The sequence below is a fragment of the Leptopilina boulardi genome, unplaced genomic scaffold (assembly GCF_019393585.1).
Source record: "Leptopilina boulardi isolate dan_hultmark-lab unplaced genomic scaffold, ZJU_Lbou_2.1 LbouV2_163, whole genome shotgun sequence".
NCBI lineage: Eukaryota > Metazoa > Arthropoda > Insecta > Hymenoptera > Figitidae > Leptopilina > Leptopilina boulardi.
The window spans coordinates 115056-135800 of NW_026137711.1; the positions used below are offsets into that span (position 1 = coordinate 115056).

At 30.3% G+C, this 20745-nt stretch overlaps 2 protein-coding genes across 2 annotated transcripts; both read left to right on the forward strand.

Annotated features, from left to right (window-relative positions):
- The first annotated feature begins 14114 nt into the window (after nt 1-14114).
- On the forward strand, nt 14115-15845 carry LOC127277012 (uncharacterized). The gene is given in 2 exon segments (XM_051297800.1): nt 14115-14261; nt 14766-15845. Coding segments are annotated over 2 exon segments (1227 nt in total).
- Nucleotides 15846-18690: 2845 nt separating this feature from the next.
- Nucleotides 18691-19505, forward strand: LOC127277007 (uncharacterized). The gene is made up of 2 exons (XM_051297795.1): nt 18691-18920; nt 19032-19505. The coding sequence occupies exons 1-2, from the start codon at nt 18795-18797 to the stop codon at nt 19293-19295; spliced, it is 390 nt and encodes a 129-aa protein (XP_051153752.1). The 5' UTR covers nt 18691-18794; the 3' UTR covers nt 19296-19505.
- Nucleotides 19506-20745: the final 1240 nt, after the last annotated feature.

Genomic DNA, 20745 nt, shown 5'->3' on the forward strand with positions numbered 1-20745 from the left:
GTTGCGAGAGAAACTCCGAAGAGCAGATTAATAATGTTTAAATATTCCTATTTAACAAACTCTTTTACATCGTAACATGAAAACATTGTAAACTGTGAAGAATAAAACATAGTTAAAATATTTATTCCCAGATAGAACGCAAGCTTGTCTGAGCTAGCAAAATGTCCCACCCATGGCAAGATTGTCAGGAAAGGTTACTGCAATCTTGCCATGAAAGATTGCTGCAAGTTTACTGCAATCTTACCATGAAAGCTTGTTGCAAGCTTGCTGCAACTTTACTAAAAATGAGTTCGGCAAGCTTGTTGTGAAAGCTTGCTGCAAGCTTGCCAAATATTTCTAAAATATTTTCAATATATAAAAATATTTTTTTATTTATTTTATATATAGAAAATATTTTAGAAATATTTGGCAAGCTTGCTGCAAGCTTTCTGCAACATTACATAGCAAGCTGTCACAGCAAGCTTGACGAAATCATTTTAGTAAGGTTGCAGCAACCTTTCCTGGCAAGCTTGCAACAAGCTTTCATGGCAAGCTTGCCATGGGTGGGACATTTTGCAAGCTTGTCAAGCTTACATGCTAACCTTGCATGGTAAGCTTTCTGCAAGCTTGCGTGCTATCTGGGTTCCAATCCCATCGAACAAATTTTTAAGTTGATAACATTATTAGGACTATTTATGTCATTTTAAATAAATATACTATGGAGACTTCGTTACAAGGCTCAAGTTTAGCTCGAGGCTTAGATATGGCTCAAGACTCGACTTTGGCTCGAGGCTTGAGTTTGCCTCAAGGCTCAAGTTTGGCTCGAGGCTAGAGTTTGTCTCGAGGCTTAGAATTGGCTCAAGGCTCGAGTTTGGCTCGAGCTTCAAGCTTGGCTCAAGGCTCAAGTTTGGCTCGAGGCTTGAGTTCGGCTCGAGACTCAAGTTTGGCTCGAGGCTAGAGTTTGGCTCAAAGGTTAAGTTTGGCTCGAGGCTTTGAATTGGCTCGATCCTCAAGTTTGGCTCGATGCTCGAGTTTGTCTCGAGGCTCAAATTTTTTTCGAGGCTAGAGTTTGGCTTGAGACTCAAGTTTGGCACGAGGCTCAGGTTTGGTTCACGGCTCAAGTTCGGCTCGAGGCTTGAGTTTGACTCAAAGGGTAAGTTTGGCTCGAGGATTAGATATGGCTCAAGCCTCGACTTTGGCTCGAGGCTTGATTTTGGCTCGAGACTCAAGTGCGGCTCGAGGCTTAGAATTGGCTCAAGGCTCGAGTTTAGCTCGAGGTTCAAGCTTGGCTTGAGGCTCAAGTTTGGCTCGAGGCTCAAGTTTGGATCGAGGCTCGAGTTTGGCTCGAGGCTTGAGTTTGTCTCGAGACTCAAGTTTGGCTCAAGGCTCAACTTTGGCTCGCGGCCTGAGATTGGCTCAAAGCTTGAGTTTAACTCAAGGCTCAAGTTTGGCTCGAGGGTGGAGATTTAGGATTTTGTTATTATAAATAACGAATTATAACACAGCCCCACAAAAAAAGTGTCGTGCGCGGCAGACCAGACTAGTCATTTCCCATGTATTTTGACGCGCTGAACACGAATCCGAAGTCCGTTTTGCTCCATCACGTCAGGATTTTTTTCTAACCTCCAAAAACCTGTCGGATTTTGAGTGGTAGGCTATTTTTTTTAAAAATTGATGGATTTACTTCAAAATTGGTATCTAGGGGTTTTTTGGGTCGCTGATGACGAATTTGAAGTTAGATTTTCAAAATTCAAAATGGCGGCTCCAATATGGCGGACGAATTTTGTAAAAGTTGATGGATTTACTTCAAACTTGGTATCTAGGGGTTTTTTGGGTCGCTGATTACGAATCTGAAGTTAGATTTTCAAATTTAAAATGGCGGCTCCAATATGGCGGACGAATTTTGTAAAAATTGATGGATTTACTTCAAACTTGGTACCTAGGGGTTTTTTGGGTCGCTGATTACGAATCTGAAGTTAGATTTTCAAAACTAGAAATGAAAATTCTTATATACATAAGTAAGGTATTCACGTCTTTTTATGGTAGCGCACTCTTTTGTCCTCAAAGGATTTGTGTAATGGTTTTCTTTTCAAATTGGTGCCTCCAGGTACAATATCCCTTTTCAGCATCCAACAGTAGTCGGCCTTCATATTTACATCCCATCTTCCTTGATAACGACGCTCAAATTCTTTCAGATCTTGATGGAATCGTTCTCCTTGTTCTTCACTGTAATCTCCCAAATTTTCAGGAAATTGATCCCGATGCGAGTCTAAGTAATGCAACTTTATGCTCATTAAGCATCCTAACTTACCAAAGTTTTTAATCATATCACTAACTATTTGCTCCCAATTTTCACTCTTGTGATTACCCAGAAAATTTTCGACAACTTCTTTAAAACTAAGCCATGCGGCTTTCTCCTTTTTATTCATCTTGGTGATAAATTGCTCATCTTTTAACAATTTGCGAATACGTGGTCCATCGAAAACCCCTTCTTTTAGTTTCGCATCAGAGATTTCTGGAAACTTTTGTTCCAGGTATTTGAAACAATTTCCTTTTTTATCTAAGGCTTTGACAAACTGTTTAATTGCTCCTAGTTTCGTGTGTAAGGGCGGAACTATCACCTTTGAAGGGTCGATATCGTCCGCCATATTGGAGCCGCCATTTTAAATTTTGAAAATCTAACTTTAGATTCGTAATCAGCGACCCAAAAAACCCCTAGATACCAAGTTTGAAGTAAATCCATCAATTTTTACAAAATTCGTCAGCCATATTGGAGCCGCCATTTTGAATTTTGAAAATCTAACTTCAAATTCGTCATCAGCGACCCAAAAAACCCCTAGATACCAATTTTGAAGTAAATCCATCAATTTTTAAAAAAAATAGCCTACCTCTCAAAATCCGACAGGTTTTTTGAGGTTTGAAAAAAATCCTGACGTGATGGAGCAAAACGGACTTCGGATTCGTGTTCAGCGCGTCAAAATAGATGGGAAATGACTAGTCTGGTCTGCCGCGCACGACACTTTTTTTTGTGGGGCTGTGTAATTAAAAATTAATGTTATAATGTTTAAGAAACATTTCAAAATTCGTTTATTGATTTAATTGTTATTTTGTTCAATTTTTTAAAAACTTTTATTTTATTTTTTTAATTTTCAGTTCATTTAGTTTTCAAATTTTCTCTGATGAAAAAATTTTTCCATCACATTTTTTTGACTTCCTTGACAAGAAAAATTTTTCCTGACATTTCCCTGACTTTTCTAACTTATGGCAACCCTGACTTAAGGTTTGCTAATACTTAGGCAATACCTAAAGATGTATACTTCTTAAATTGCCAAAACAGAAAAAATTAAATTTTTTACATGTAGTTTGTCTCTGATTTGCAAAAACATCTAAATTAAATTATGTTAAATCACAAATTAGAAAAAATCATTTTTTTATTATGTTTCATTCATGTGTTGTCAATATCTCAATGAATATATTTTGTTTGATAACAAAATAGAAAGCGTGTATTTTTTGCCTATTGTTTGATCATGTTTTAACTTAACAATAGAATTCTAATTTTTTCAATAGCAAAAGTAGAACAAAATTATTTTAATTCTATGTATTTAAATTTCTTTAATACATTTAATCGTAAGTCAGTATTTCGTTTTCTATTTCGGTTTTTTCTTTATTTTCTTATAGTTAAATTTAATTAGGGAGAAACTTGATGATTAACAAAAAATGCTATTAATTTTGGGGTAGAATTTTTCAAACTTTCAAACTTCAAACAAATTTTTTAATAAGCTACACTTTTTAAAAAGTTATTTTTTTAACCTTAAATAATTTTCTTTATTCCTAGAGAAATCAACATGAGTATCTGAAATTTATAAAAGAGAAATGTTATTATCTAATTTATTTATTTTCTTTTTGAAATATAGTTTACAAAATTATTTTGTGTTTAACTTTTTTTATTTAAATTTAATATTCCACGTACATTTTCCAGTATAAAACAATCGAGAAAAAAAGTCACTCAACAAAAGATAAGTTAATTAACAACAATTATATATTAGTAGAATTTTTAAATAATTATTGATTAATATAATTTATTAAAAATAATGCAAAATTATAGCGTTCAACCTTGTAGTATCTTTACATGTACTAATGATTAATAAATAATAATTAATACTTATTAACAATAAATAATATTCATTATTAATTATTTATAAACACTATAGATAATCAATTATTTTAATTAATTTACTTTTTTTTAGTGAATTTTTTTTATTAATACAGATAACACAGTTTTTTATTAACATTTTATAAATAAACAATTTAAAAAACTATTTAAATAAAAATATTTTTTTAAACTACATTTCATAACAAAGAAAAATACTTTTTTGATTTTTAAATCGGTCAACTGGATTGCGAGAAAAAAAATTTTATGTTTAAGACTATGTTAACAGGGTGTCTAGCAATTTGGCAGTTCAGAATTCCCGGTTTTTCCCTGGGGTTTTAAGTAATATTCTCGGACAATGTTAAACTAAAAAAATAGAAGTTAATGAATCGTAATTTTTTTTAACTGCTTAAAATGCATTTAAAAAACATATTTGTTTTCTTATTCTTCTAAAGAGTAAAAAAATTTTCCAAAAAATATCATTTTTGAAAAACAGTCCAAAATATTTTTAATTTTTAAACAAAGGGTCAAAAAGAGTTTTAAAAAATTATAATTTTTAAATAATACCAAAAATACCTTAAAAATTAAAAATTCTCGTATTTAAAAAAAAATTCCAGGTCTTTTCCCAGTTTTTTCCCAATTGAACTGAATTTTCGGATTCCTCCTGGTTTTTCCTATTTTCTCAGGTCACTAGACACCCTGGTTAAAAAATTAAATTCCTAATAGGTAACTTTAACAAAAAAAATTTTTTTATCAAAACGTTTCAGAAAACTATTTTAATTTGAGAAATTATAACCCTTTAGTAATCATTCTTAATACTTTTAATTCCAGTGGAATGTTAATGTAAAATATGGATTATTTCATATCAAATATAGCAGAATACTTTTTTTTTGTAAAAATAGAGACTTAAAAAATATTTCTTTTTAAATTTGTTATAAAACAAATTTCATGGAATATTTTATTATACAGTTGTACACACATAAACTTTTGTAAATAAAAATACTACGAAATTTAAAAAAATTGTTTCGAAAAGTATTACATCTAAAATGCAACTCGCATGGCGTCAAAATTTTCTAACCAACATTTTTTTCATACCAAACTGACGTCTTAAACAGAAATAAATTTAGATTTTCATTAGAATTAAAAAATATAATGCTTATATAATTTATAAAGTTTTTTACCTTTGTGGACGACTTTTGATTTGTACAAAAATTATAATTGTGGTAAATGGCACCATAAATGTCAAAGCTGCTTACAGACAGTAGTCTTAAGAATTCCAATTATGACTCGCCATAGGCATTTCAATAAATTGAACCTATTCAATGAAAAGTACAATAATAAATCAACTATTATTTGATTCAAAATTTCTTCTTGAAGATGAAGCAACCATCAAACGTAAAGATAATCTTTTTAATACAACAAATCAAAAAACCATTTAATTTTCGTATTTAATTTACGAATGAACTTTATTGTTTATTATTTGCATTGTCATGGTAACGCATGAAACATGGCGTCAAAGTTATCTAACCAAAAATCTTTTTTTCTCTATTTGAAAAAAATTCCAAAATGAAAATTATAAAATAATTTGCCTTAAAAATGTTTTTTTTTAAATTTATGTATCAATAAATATTGCAAAAAGTTTAATCGATTTGATTTAAAAATTGTCATTGAAAAAATTTACTTTTAATTGTTGTTAACCAAAGCAGATTTTTTATAGTCAAAATATGAGCAAGATTATAAATTTAATTCTCTTTACAATTAGTGTGTAAACAACTAAAATCTGAGATAATTTTTAAATCTTTATAAATTACATATCTAATTTCAAAATATTAATGACAAGTTAACACGTGTCTTTTTTTATCGCTCAATTATGTAACATTTATAAAAAATTAACCACTTAACAATATTTGCAAATATTGAAAACAAATAAAATATAATTATAATTTTGTATTTAAATCAGGTGATAAAACCGCATTAAATTTAATTTTGTTAATTACAACGTTTAACCTACCATTTCACAGAAGCTCTTCATTTCTTCACATAAACTTTATAAACACTAATTAAATAAACTGGAAAAATACACATAAGTATTATTAAAGAACATTCCAAGACTCCATGAACTAAAAACGAGTTGTCGTTTATGGACCAACACATTCATTTTTTTTCAACTTATTCTCTGAAGTTAAAAAAGAGTAAAAATGACGATAAAAAAAGGAGTCAAAAGGAATACTTTTGAGGAGTAAAAATTGTGTGGTGTCGTTTTTGTTGCACCTCATTTTGAACCAACAAAAAAGAGTCAAAATGAAACCTCCCGGTTTACTGTGCTATTGATACTGAACATAATTCCCGTAGTCCACCAGGCGACCAAATTCTGCTTTTTTTGTAAACGGTTAACTGAGTAGGCAGTGGGTTAAAAATATAGACTACACTGTTAAAAATGTTCATAGTTTTAATATACACAAAGTACTGAAATTTAATAAATTGTTATATTGAATGGATTTTATATACAAAGTATATTAATTCTACATCGAATGTATATTAAATTTAAATACTATGTACTTAATGATTTCGCGCATGCATTACAATGTAATTTTCGACGTGCGCAGCGTACTGTGAATGATGACGTATAACGTAAATTTGTGTTTGTGATCAAGTGAACGCAGTGCACGTTTTCCATGTATATCTGGATAATTGCTATAATCATCTATATTATAAGTAAAAAATATGATGTGGTTTTGAAGTTATAATATGCTTTTTTTAATTTATTTATTTATTTATTTACTAAGTATGATACATAAAATATAAGAGGAAACAAAGTAAAGCAATGGGTAAGTAATCTAACCTCAAATTACCCACGCTCACGTGGGAAATATATTATAGTGAAATGTTTCATTGTACATTTACAATTTAATTATTATTAAAGAAATTAAATCTATTTATAGGTAGCTTACAATATTTTTTATTCATGTAATTATGTTTTTGAAAAGTGTATGCAGGAAATGTGTATTGCATCAATACATTAACCTCCGCGACGACGTACCAACTTTTTCAACTTTTACTTAACAATAATACAGTTCTATTATCAATAAAATATTCTAGTCTTTATAACAAGACATTCCAAAATAAATCTTTTTAATAGCAAGCTACATAAGGTACAAAAAAACGTTTTGAATGCGAACATAACCTGCAAAGAATTTCTGAAATGTCTTTTTAATACATCCTTTTTTAATATTATATCATATACACTACCGTCCGAAATTGTGCGAACTCTGCTTTTTCAACAACTATAAAACTGTTCAAATCTTCAAAAATATTAAAACTAAAATTTTTTTCTCTTTATTTTATTAAAGTTAATAAAATTCTGAAAGAAATGACACCTTGACAAAGAGAATATGTTAATTTTTCAATTAGATATCTAAGAAAAACCCAATTTTCAATGTTTTTACTATTTTTTTTATTTCTCTGGCAAAAATTAATATTTTTAAACGTTCTTAGGCTCATTGAAATCGTATTTTGTTATGCAATTCAAATTATATAAAACAATTCATGTACACATTCTCCCCTAGCGTATGCAAACCGTGAAAGTTGGCTCATAAAATGTCAAAAAATTTAAATTTAATTCTACAATAAAATATAATGTTTAAAAATCAAGTAAATATATCATTCTAAACTTCTCTGATTTATGTAAGTAAATTTAAGATTTATACATTTTACTGATCATTTTTTGTCATATAAATATTAATCACAATTTTTTGACATTTTATGAGCCAACTTTGACGGTTTGCATACGCTAGGGAAGAATGTGTACATGAATTGTTTTATATAATTTGAATTGCATAACAAAATACGATTTCAATGAGCCTAAGAACGTTTAAAAATATTAATTTTTGCCAGAGAAATAAAAAAAATAGTAAAAACATTGAAAATTGGGTTTTTCTTAGATATCTAATTGAAAAATTAACATATTCTCTTTGTCAAGGTGTCATTTCTTTCAGAATTTTATTAACTTTAATAAAATAAAGAGAAAAAAATTTTAATTTTAATATTTTTGAAGATTTGAACAATTTTATAGTTGTTGAAAAAGCAGAGTTCGCACAATTTCGGACGGTAGTGTAGGTATGTTTTTTAATTTAATTGATTTAATAAAAATAGTTAGAGGACATTTGTCACTATTTTTATTGACCACTTTGTAAAAGTATAAGTACAGGGATCATAGACTGTGATATTTTTTTACAGTTTTTAATTTTCTCATTTATATTTAATTTATTTTGTTGATTTTTTAAATTTTTTAAATATAAGATTACTGTCTTTCATAATTTTAATCCATAAAACATTTAATTCCATTTTTTAATCAATCTGAATTTTAATTCGTCTAATTAATCAACCTCGAACTTGACTCTAACTTCAATTTATTACAATTTTAATTGATAAAAATTATAAGTACTTTAAAATCAATTTTAACTTTCAGTGGCCTAAAATTTATTTTATTCATGAAAATTTCAATTTATAATAATTATTTTAATCTAAGTTTCATTTGTGAAAATTAATTTGAATTAATTTTAAAATTAATTCATCAACATCGCAATTAATATTAATTTTAATTCACAATTATTTTAATCAACTCCACATTGTATTTATTCAAACTTATGTTCAATTCTACAAATTTTTTATTATTTTAATTTTAGTCAATTTTTATTTCAACAGAACCGAACTTTAATTTATTTAAATTTTAATATGTAGTGGAAATTATTATCTTTTAATCTGAACAAATTTACATTTATTCTAAATTTAGATTATACATTGAATAAATCTGTAATCATGTTTTCGAAAAATTATGCTTCTTTTTTAACAAAAAATAGTACTGTGATCCCAGACGTTTAAAAAAATTAAAAATATGAGACGTTTCACGTGAACCGGCCCAGAGCTCTGTCCAAAAATCTACTGAACGAAAATTGACTTATTATGGCTTAAAATAACCGTCAGCTCATACTCTTTCAAATAAAAAGTGGCGAATTCAAAAATTCAAAATGGCGTCCTTACTGTGACAACTTTTTCAAATTTTTTTACTGACTCAGCAAACAAATGTATTAATTATCTTGAACAAATCATTGCTATTAGTTAGAGAATAGGTCACTCTTATGTTTTTGGGGTCGCTGATTACGAATCTGAAGTCAGATTTCGAAAATTCAAAATGACGGATTCAATAGGGCGGACATTTTTTAAAAAAATTCAATGGATATGCTTAAAACTTGTTATTCGAGGGTTTTTGGGGTCGCTGATTACGAATCTGAAGTCAGATTTTAAAAATTCAAAATTTTAACTACTGTTTAAACAATTTATTATTGTTATTTACAAACTTTTTTCTAATTCCACCAAAAAATGCAATGTTTCCCTAGTTTTGCAACTTACCGAATTAAGTATAATAATAAAACGGACTTTAATAAAATTATTATTTTAATTATTGTTATTTACAAACTATTTCTAATTCCACGAAAAAATTGCAATTTTTTCGTAATTTTGCAACTTATAAAATTAACAATAATAGTTGGAAGTTAAATTTTTCAAGTTAAAAATCAACTCAAAAAGAGAGTTAATAATTATATTAACTCCTCGGTAAGAAGCGAGAAATAGAGAAAGATTGAAATTTTGCATATATTAAGCAAAACTTGATCATTTTCAATTATTCTGAATAGGCGAATTTACGTTTTCACCCAATTCCCCAGTGAACATCTAAATATCAAAAAAATGAATTCTTTTCTATTCCCAGTACAGATAAGTCAATAGAAAAGAATTCAAACTTTCTATTTTTCTAAATGCGCAAAGTTCTTTATTTTCAAACTTTTTAGCAGCGAAAATAGAAAAAAATTAAATGTTTAGAGAGTAAATTCTAAATGTCTATTCCTTTCAATCGCCAGCTTCAAAATTTCCATGAAAGGAATAAGAAATTTGAAAAGTGAAGTACATGTGGTTATTTCTATAAATTGACTATAGCTCAGGACATTTGGAGCACATTTAGAGGAATAGAAAATGTGGAGAATAAATGAGGCATTTCTATATTTTACAATTGACTGCGTCAGGTTATATGTATAATTTAGAGTATAAATTTTGACCAAGTCAATTAAGAAGAATAGATTTTTCTACTTTTTTTTGCTTTATCGAGGAATTGAATAAAAACGTAAATTCACTAATTCAAAAGAATTGGAACTCTGAATTCTTTTCAATTATTCGCTTCTTATTATTCTTCTTTAATTCCATAAGGGTGTACTTTTATAGCGTTCCCAAGAGAGTTGAAATTCAACTCTTTTTTTACATTTAATGAGAACCTTAACCCCAACAGGAAAACCTTATTATTTACTACAGATTTATAAACAGCCATCTTAAAAACTCCTGAGTTAGAAGTATCAAATTAATTAATTAATTTAATATTTTCAAAATCTGACTTCAGATTCGTTATCAGCGACCCCAAAAACCCCCGAGTAACAAGTTTCAAGCAAATCCATTGAATTTTTCAAAAATATATCGGCCATATTGGATCTGCTATTTTGAATTTTCAAAATCTGACTTCAGATTCGCAATCAGCGACCCCAAAAACCCCCGAATAACAAGTTTTAAGCAAATCCATTGAATTTTTTAAAAAATGTCCGCCATATTGAATCCGCCATTTTGAATTTTCGAAATCTGACTTCAGATTCGTAATGAGCGACCCCAAAAACCCCCGAGTAACAGGTTTCAAGCGAATCCATTAAGTTTTTATAAACCTGTGTGCCATATTGGATCCGCCATTTTGAATTTTGAAAATTTTTTTAATCTGACTTTAGATTCATTTTCGGCGACCCCAAAAACATAAGAGTGACCTATTCTCTAACTAATAGCAATGATTTGTTCAAGATAATTAATACATTTGTTTGCTGAGTCAGTAAAAAAATTGGAAAAAGTTGTCACAGTAAGGACGCCATGTTGAATTTTTGAATTCGCTACTTTTTATTTGAAAGAGTATGAGCTAACGGTTATTTTAAGTCATAATAAGTCAATTTTCGTTTAGTAGATTTTTGGACAGAGCTCTGGGCCGGTTGACGTGAAACGTCCCATATATTTTTCTAAAAATTTATAATTACAGATTTGGCCATCATAGGAATATCTCGAATCGTCCATATTATGGCTACAAGAAATGCAAAAAATCATTTTCTTTAGAAGTTTCTTTACGATTACACGTTTCTCGGGTCCATTTTTATCAAAAAAGTAGCGAAAAAAATATAGAATTGAATACTGCTATTAATAATAGAGGCAAATTTGCGTGTACAGTAAATGTGTGTAAAAAGCAGTTTGAAAATTACTCTAACTTCATAAGACATTTGAAATTGCATATTGTACATGGTCAGAGCGTGGAATGTCCTTTCCAAAACTGCAATAAGGTTTATCAAAATGTCAGCTCCTTAACTGGACATATATCAAAGAATCATAAGAATAAGCAGAATATTAAAATTTTATTTACGGTAAACATGGCACAAAGAAATATTTTAAGTGAAATTGTAGATACAACTCATCCTCGCGAAATAATTGACAACTCAATTTTTGAAAACACAGAGCCAATGGAAACAGAAAATCAATTCAGTGAAAATTCAAAAAATGAGGAAGATTTATTTTTATCCAATCTTGCACAATTTTACCTTAAATTAGAAAGCCAGTTCATAATTCCTGTCAAAACTTTACAATACATTGTTATTGAAATTTGCAATATTCATCGAGAAAATCAGTCCATTTTAAAGTCAAAATTAAAGGAACGTTTACTACAAGAAAATTTTTCTGACAATTTGGTTACTTCTATATTAGATGAAATTTTTAATAATGATCCGTTTTTAAATAAAAATAAATTACTAGACAGTGATTATAAAACAAAGCAATATTATCAAGAACATTTTTCGTACGTGAATCCTATTCAAATAAAACTTCCTTCGCAAAAATCTGAAAACAAATATTTTCATTATGTGCCGATTGAGGAACCATAAAAAATTTGTATTTAGATAAGAATATGGAAGAAAAAATTTGCGGGAAAAAAAATTATCGGCATCTACTTAAATTTTGATAATTTATCTGAAGAGTTGCGATCTCCTGTTAATACAATAAAGCTAATTGGACTTGTCAAGGAGAAAGATTATGATCACGATGCTGCATACGGTAAAATCGTGACTGATTTAACCCATTTCGTCCGAGAAGTCCGTTTTTCTTCCTCCTAATTTGCTTTCGCCATTTTCAAAATTCATGGACTAAAAAAAATTGGCAGTAGGTGTTTCTTATGTATTTTTTAGTCTTCTTTCAGAATCTATAAGAAAATTTAACTTTTGACTAAGGGTGCGGTCACAGCATTGAAATAGTTCGATATATCGAACTTTTGCAGAACATGATCGGTTGGATCTAATAGTAAGATAAGTATTCCGTTAGATCCAACGAATCAAGTTATGCAAAAGTTTGATATATCGAACTATTTTAAATGCTGTGACCGCACCCTAGCGTTAGTCCCAGAGTTGCACACAGACACGTTATTGCCCAACGCTGATATGAAATATATTACGCACCCATCTCTGATTATTTATCAATAGGTAGCAAATAATAGATTCAAGTATTTTCAGTGATATAAACATCACAATTACTGCTTTTTATGAATTTCTGGTTAATTTGTAGAATTAAATAACTAAACCAAGGAAAGTTTTAAAGTGAAACAAATGCACATGCTGATAAAAAATTGTATTCAAAAAGTTAAGAAGGAAATAAGAATGAACATAAAGTTTCTAACCTATAAATTCCAGTTCCCTAACTGAAATTATTCACTGGTTAGATCTTTATCGAGAAAATGTATATTTATGTTTGTGTTTTGTCTTTGTTGTAAAACTTCTTATTTTGTTTATGCTTAATATTTGTAAAAAAACGATTATGCATGATATGCAATTATATATTTAAATCTTAGTATTATTCGTGTTTTATATTTATTTACATATATTATATTAACAGAAATATTTCACACTGTCATACTGGTATAAAAACTCCTCAATAGCAAAAAAAATTGAGTTGAAAGAAATGAGGAATTATTTTGTTGTTCAAAGGGTCGAGTCGGCCACTCTAGAAATAGTTTATAATAATAATTTTTTATTTTTTTACGTACAGGATATTCGCAATAATTTTGACTTAATAAATTAGCAAGATGTCAAGTGATAAAAAGAAACCGTCTGGTTTTGAATTTAGAAAACGAAAAGCGGAGAAAATTCAGCAATTAGAACATGATAAAAAGTTTATGGATATTAAAAAATATATAATTCAAAAAGGAAAAGACGTAATCCCTGAAGACTGTATAAAAGTTCCTTCTGAATCAAGTATTTCCGAAAGTGTTTCCACGGAATTAGTGAATGACATACATGAAATTGAAAACAAAGAAATAGATTTAAATAGTGTACAAGATACGAAAAACGAGGATATTATTGACAATTCACAAGAGATTTTACAGTTGTCTGATTGTGGAAATTGGCCTACCATTCGAAATAATAGTCTTATCGATGAGTTGATTAAAGGAGGTCCAAATCAAATTAAAATTGACAATTACCCTCAAAATGGAGAAGGTCGACATTTTTCAAACTCATATTATACTAGAAAACTTTCAAATGGCGAAGTACTTTGCAGACGATGGTTAGTGTACTCTCTTTCGCGAGATTGCGTATTTTGCTTTTGCTGTCGACTTTTTGACAACAAATCTATTTCAAAATTCGTTGGTGATGGATTCAATAAATGGAAAAATTTATCAGAATATCTTTCAATTCATGAGAACAGTCTTTCTCATAAAAAAGCTTACCGAATGTGGATAGAAACAGAGATGAGGCTAAAAACAGGAGAAACTGTCCATAAAGAGGAATTAAAAATTATTAAAAAAGAGAGTTTGCGATGGCAAAGTGTTTTGTTTCGGCTGTTGAATATTGTTTTATATTTAGGTGTAAATAATATGGCTTTCCGAGGTAATTCAGATAAACTTTTTACGCCTAATAATGGTAAATTTCTGGGATTAGTGCAAACGATTGCAAAGTTTGATCCTGTCATGGAAAATCATTTGAATCTTGCTGTGGATGGCAAAATTGTTGATCATTATTGTGGGCCAAAGATACAAAATGAATTAATAGATTTAATTGCTGAAAATGTAAATGTTGTAATTAAAAATAATGCTCTGTCAGCCAAATATTATTCAATCATTGCTGATTGTACGCCAGACGTTTCGCGAAAAGAACAACTTTCCCTTACTATTAGATTTGTAGATGTAACTGTCGATACGGTAGAAATAAAAGAACATTTTGTGGGATTTATTAATGTCAATGATACGACTGGTGCAGGTCTTACTGAATCAATACTTCAAATGTTGAAGACATTCGGACTTGAACTCGAAAACTGCAGAGGTCAAGCATATGATAACGGATCTAATATAAAAGGAAAAATTGTTGGCGTGCAAAGAAGAATATTAGATGAAAATCCGTTGGCTGATTTTGTATCTTGTGGATCCCATAATTTAAACCTCGTAATTTCTGATGCTGCAGAATCTTCAGTCAAGTCAGTAACTCTTTTCGGTGTACTTCAGAGATTGTTCACATTATTCTCTGCTTCAGTCAATCGGTGGAAAATTTTGACTGATCACGTTGAACTATACACGTTAAAAAAACTATCTGACACACGTTGGGAAGCTAAAATCAGTAGTGTGAAAGCAGTTCGATACCAAATCGGTGTAATTCATGACGCTTTAGTGGCTTTATCTGAAATTCCAGGTGGCGATAGTCATACAGCACATGAAGCTATTACTTTAGCCGAACAATTAAAAGACTTTAGCTTTCTTGTCTCACTGATTGTGTGGTATGATATTCTTTTCCAAATAAACATAGTCAGTAAATCGCTTCAAGCAAAGGATATAGACATCACCGAATGCGTAGAAATGTTAAAGAACTGCTGCAACTTTTTAGAAGACTATAGAAAAGAAGGTTTTAAAAAGGCCATTGTTACAGCAAGAGAACTAGCAGATGAGCTTGAAACTGAACCAATTTTTAAAGAAATAAAAAGGGTACGACGTGTTAAGCGGATGTTTGATGAAAAAAACAGAGACGAACCAATCACTTGCCCAGAGAAGAAATTAGAAGTTGAATTTTTTAACCCCTTGTTGGATACAGTTTTATCATCAATAAAAGAGAGATTTCAACATCTTAATGAATTTTCAAAAATTTGGGGTTTTTTGTATAATGTTGATAATCTGCCAGATCGAGACGAACTTTTAGAAATGTGTAACAGTCTTCAAATTAAATTAACAATAAATTCAAAATCAGATATTGAAGGTAGACAACTTTGTGATGAATTGTTGAGTGTCAAAGGATTTCTTGTCGATAAATCTAAAGTCAAAATTACTCCACTAATCGTATTAAACTTCATAAAAAAACATGATTTGCAAGATTTGTATCCAAATATATGGATAGCCATGCCTATTTTATTAACAATACCGGTAACTGTAGCAAGTGGTGAACGCAGTTTCTAGAAATTAATGTTAATTAAAACGTACCTAAGATCGACAATGTCACAGAATAAACTTTCAAATTTAGCAACTTTATCTATTGAACACGATATCGCCGAAAATCTAGATACCTCTGTTCTAATTCAAACTTTCGCTGAGAAACAGGCTCGAAAAGTTGATTTTAGGAATTAAACTGAGTTAAATATTTTTATAAATTTTCCATTTCTGTTTAAACATTCGTCGTAATGAAAATTTTTACATAAAAATTAATTTGTACTGTGAGGTTATATTTAATCTTTGAATCTTACTTAATATTATCCATATGCTTTTTTAAATAGAATTCTTACAAAAATACATAAGTGCTTTTATTAATTTCTCATTTTGATATACAATAGGAAATTAATCATTGACAAAAGCTTCTAAATCCCATAAGAAGTAGCAAATGATTCGTTAAAATTTATACTGAAAATAATTGTCAAATTATTATCAAATATATACACTAATGGCTAAATTTTGGACTATTAATAACAACTAATATTGGTTCACTTTTCTAAATTTCCTTTCCATACGAGGGGCGCCTGGAAAAATTTGCCCAAGGGCGCAAGGAAGGCTAGGGCCGGCACTGGACAGTCCAACTATTAAAAAACTAGAAAAATATCTGCAAAACTTGTTACTCGGGGGTTTTCGGGGTTGCTGATCCCGAAATTGATGTCAGATTTTCAAAATTCAAAATGTCGGACGACTTTTTGAAAACTTAATGCAATTCGCTTGAAACTAGTTACTCGGGGGTTTTTGGGGTCGCTGATTATGAATCAGAGGTCAGTTTTTCAAAATTCAAAATGGCGGATCCAATATGGCGGACAAATATATTAAGTTTTTTCAAGAGTCGTCCGCCATATTAGATTCGCCATTTTGAATTTTGAAATACTGACGTCGGATTCGTAATCAGCGACCCCAAAAACCCCCGAGTAACTAGTTTCAAGCGAATTGCATTAAGTTTTCAAAAAGTCGTCCGCCATTTTGGATCCGCCATTTTGAATTTTGAAAATCTGACATCAATTTCGGGATCAGCAACCCCGAAAACCCCCGAGTAACAAGTTTTGCAGATATTTTTCTAGTTTTTTTAGTAGTCGGACTGATCGATTTAATTTCAGACATTTTGGCGGCCATTTTGGAGGCGCCATTTTAAATTTATCGAGAAAAAAAATTTCTTATCATCACCAAATGAAAGGGCAGACATTTTGGACGCGATATTTTGACATTCCAAATTTTTTCTAACGCGATTTCGAATCAAAAATATAGTTTTAATGGGAAAAAAACCCAAAAAATACGTCTTTTTTTTGTTTAAACAATCATAACTGTTTATCCTTAAGTCAAAAGTTAAATTTTCTTAAAGATTCTGAAAGAGGACTAAAAAATACATAAGAATCACCTACTGCCAATTTTTTTTAGTCCATGAATTTTGAAAATGGCGAAAGCAAATTAAGAGGAAGAAAAACGGACTTCTCGGACGAAATGGGTTAATGAAAGCTCATAATTTCGGTGTTAAAATTAATGAAAATAAAATTGTCAAAGCATCTTCACTGTTTTTCATTGGAGATAATCTTGGGAGTCATTCTTTGGGAGGGTTCACAGAGAATTTCAGTACATCAGAATACTTTTGCAGATATTGTTTAGTAACTCGAAATGAATTTGAAGCTGAAAATGGGGAATGCCAAGAATATAATGAACGAACTGTACAACGTTATAATGATGCTTTATTTAAAATTATATCTGAAAAATTGGAAAATTTCGAGGGGGTAAGATTTGATTCCGCTTTTAATAAATAATTATATTTTCATGTTATTCATGGACTTCCGCCTTGTTGGGCGCATGACGAACCTGAAGGGGTTATTGCTTTTGACTTAAAACTTTTCATTGACTATTTCCTGAGAAAAAAATGGTTTTCTTTTAATACTTTGAATAGTAGAACTAAAAAATTTCCTTATTCTGTAGAAGACAAAAAGGACAAACCTTATAAAATGTCTTCTGCAAGCAAAAAGATTGCAGGTTCTGCTTGCCATGTCTGGCAATTTTTGAGGCTTTTTCCTTTGATAATTTTTGACAAAATCAAGGATTACGATGACGAAGTATGGTATCTTGTCACGTTGCTTAGCGAAATTTGTGAAATTATTAGTTCTCCACAAATCCACGAATCTTATTTACCGTATTTGCGAGGCCAGATTAACGAATATCTTGCCTTAAGAAAATCTAAGTTTCCAAATATTAAACTACGACCCAAGTACCATTATTTACACCATTATCCAGATTTAATAAGTAAATTTGGTCCTCTCACGAAAGTATGGAGCTTGCGATTTGACAGTAAACATTCTTACTTTAAAAGAGTAACTCGAGGTATTCACAATTTCATTAACCTTACAAAATCCCTTACCGTAAAGCATGAATTGTTCATGAGTTACTTAAGATTAGGCGCTGATACGAGATTAGATTTAGAAATATTTGGTAGTGGAGAAATAAATTATATCATTTATTGTGGCGAAATTAAAGAGGTCTTGAGAAGATCACGTTTGCCTTCTTCTATCCAGGAATGCAATTCTGTTATAATCAAAGGCTCTAGCTATAAAAAGGGAGACATAATAATCATGGAACAAGAAACATATAAATTTGATGTCAAGATAGGGAAAATTTGTATTTTGTTACACGATGATGAAGATAATGTTTATCTAGTCCATGAAGTGCTAAAAGTTAAATATCACGACACACTTCGTTGTCACGAAATAATTGAAATATTAAAATATGAATGTATTCAGTTAAATCAATCTATTAAATATGAGCCACTTCACACTTGCAATTTCGGAAATTTCGTATGTGTAGTTCCTAAATACGGATTTCTTACAAATGGTTTATAATTTCTCTTAACAATTTATGAGGTACTAGCATTGAAATTTAACAATATAATATTTGCAGTATATTTTTTTAAATTAAAGCAAATAAAATTTACTAGTTAAAATTATCACATTTTTAATTCAGTAAAGGATTATGCACAACATGTTTAGTTAAAAATAATTAAATATTTGAAATATAGAACAGTTACATTTTCTTGAGAAACAATAATTTTACTTTCTTTCAACAGCTGTGAAAATGCCGCTCTTTAAAATAATCGATGCTACTCCTACTAGAAAGGGTACAATTCGAGCGTCTAATTTAGATGAAATTATAAATCAAGCAAAAGAAAAATTGAGTCTTCTTGTCGGCGAAAATTATAAGGTGTTTATTTTATTACTTTCTTTCTTTATGAGTAATATTAGTTGATAATCAAAATCACTATTTCTTTCTTATAATTCATACATTTTACAATTAATTTTTAACCATTTATAGATTGTAGAAGAAGAAGACGGATCGGAAATTTTTGACGCCGAAGACTTATTAGAAAGAGCTGAGCAATGTCTAGGAAAAAAAGAGAACTTAAAATTAATGATAGTACCAACAAACGCGGATTGGAATCAAAATGACATTATCATGGACAACTTTGTGGAAGAAAATATTAGTAAGAATGTGAAAAACAATAGAATATTATGCGATACAAGTTCTAAAGGATACATCTCGTCGTACAGCATATTTAATAGCTTCAATGCTTGTTAAGAATTATCCGCAATTGGCGGATACTGTTAAAGGCACAAGAATCGGTAAAGGACATGAGTCTTTGGGAATGCAAATTTATAACACAATTAATTGTCGAAAGGATGTCAAGAGCAAAAAGAGGAAAGCATCAGGTCCACATCCGCTGTTTGAAATGGAAGAACTGTCAGAAGAAAATTCTAAAATTTCACGGAGACAAGATAACTATGCATGCGTAGATAACACAGCCCCACAAAAAAAAGTGTCGTGCTCGGCTGACCAGACTAGTCATTTCCTATGTATTTTGACGAGCTGAACACGAATCCGAAGTCCGTTTTGCTCCATCACGTCAGGATTTTTTTCTAACCTCCAAAAACCTGTCCGATTTTGAGAGGTAGGCTATTTTTTTTAAAAATTGATGGATTTACTTCAAACTTAGTATCTAGGGGTTTTTTGGGTAGCTGATGACGAATTTGATGTTACATTTTCAAAATTCAAAATGGCGGCTCCAATATGGCGGACGAATTTTGTAAAAATTTATGGATTTACTTCAAACTTGGTATCTAGGGGTTTTTTGGGTCGCTGATTACGAATCTAAAGTTAAATTTTCAAAATTTAAAATGGCGGCTCCAATATGGCGGACGATATCGACCCTTCAAAGGTGATAATTCAGCCCTTACACACGAAACTAGGAGCAATTAAACAGTTTGTCAAAGCCTTAGATAAAAAAGGAAACTGTTTCAAATACCTGGGGTTTTCGACGGACCACGTATTCGCAAATTGTTAAAAGATGAGCAATTTATCACCAAGATGAATAAAAAGGAGAAAGCCGCATGGCTTAGTTTCAAAGCAGTTGTCGAAAATTTTCTGGGTAATCACAAGAGTGAAATTTGGGAGCAAATAGTTAGTGATATGATTGCATTACTTAGACTCGCATCGGGATCAATTCCCTGAAAATTTGGGAGATTACAGTGAAGAAGAAAGAGAACAATTCCATCAAGATCTGAAAGAATTTGAGCGTCGTTATCAAGGAAGATGGGATGTAAATATGATGGCCGACTACTATTGGATGCTGAAAAGGGATATTGTACCTGGAGGCACCAATTTGAAAAGAAAACCATTACACAGATCCTTTGAGGACAAAAAAGTGCGCTACCATAAAAAGACGTGAATACCTTACTTATGTATATAAGAATTTCCATTCCTAGTTTTGAAAATCTAACTTCAGATTCGTAATCAGCGACCCAAAAACCCCCAGATACCAAGTTTGAAGTAAATCCATCAATTTTTACAAAATTCGTCCGCCATATTGGAGCCGCCATTTTGAATTTTGAAAATCTAACTTCAAATTCGTCATCTGCTACCCAAAAAACCCCTAGATACCAAGTTTGAAGTAAATCCATCAATTTAAAAAAAAAATATCCTACCTCTCAAAATCCGACAGGTTTTTGGAGGTTAGAAAAAAATCCTGACG

Coding starts and splice junctions, on each gene's coding strand:
- LOC127277007 (XM_051297795.1), top strand. CDS start 18,795: ATGCCGCTCTTTAAAATAATCGATGCTACTCCTACTAGAAAGGGTACA. Junction 18,921..19,031: donor TTGTCGGCGAAAATTATAAG/GTGTTTATTTTA, acceptor AACCATTTATAG/ATTGTAGAAGAAGAAGACGG.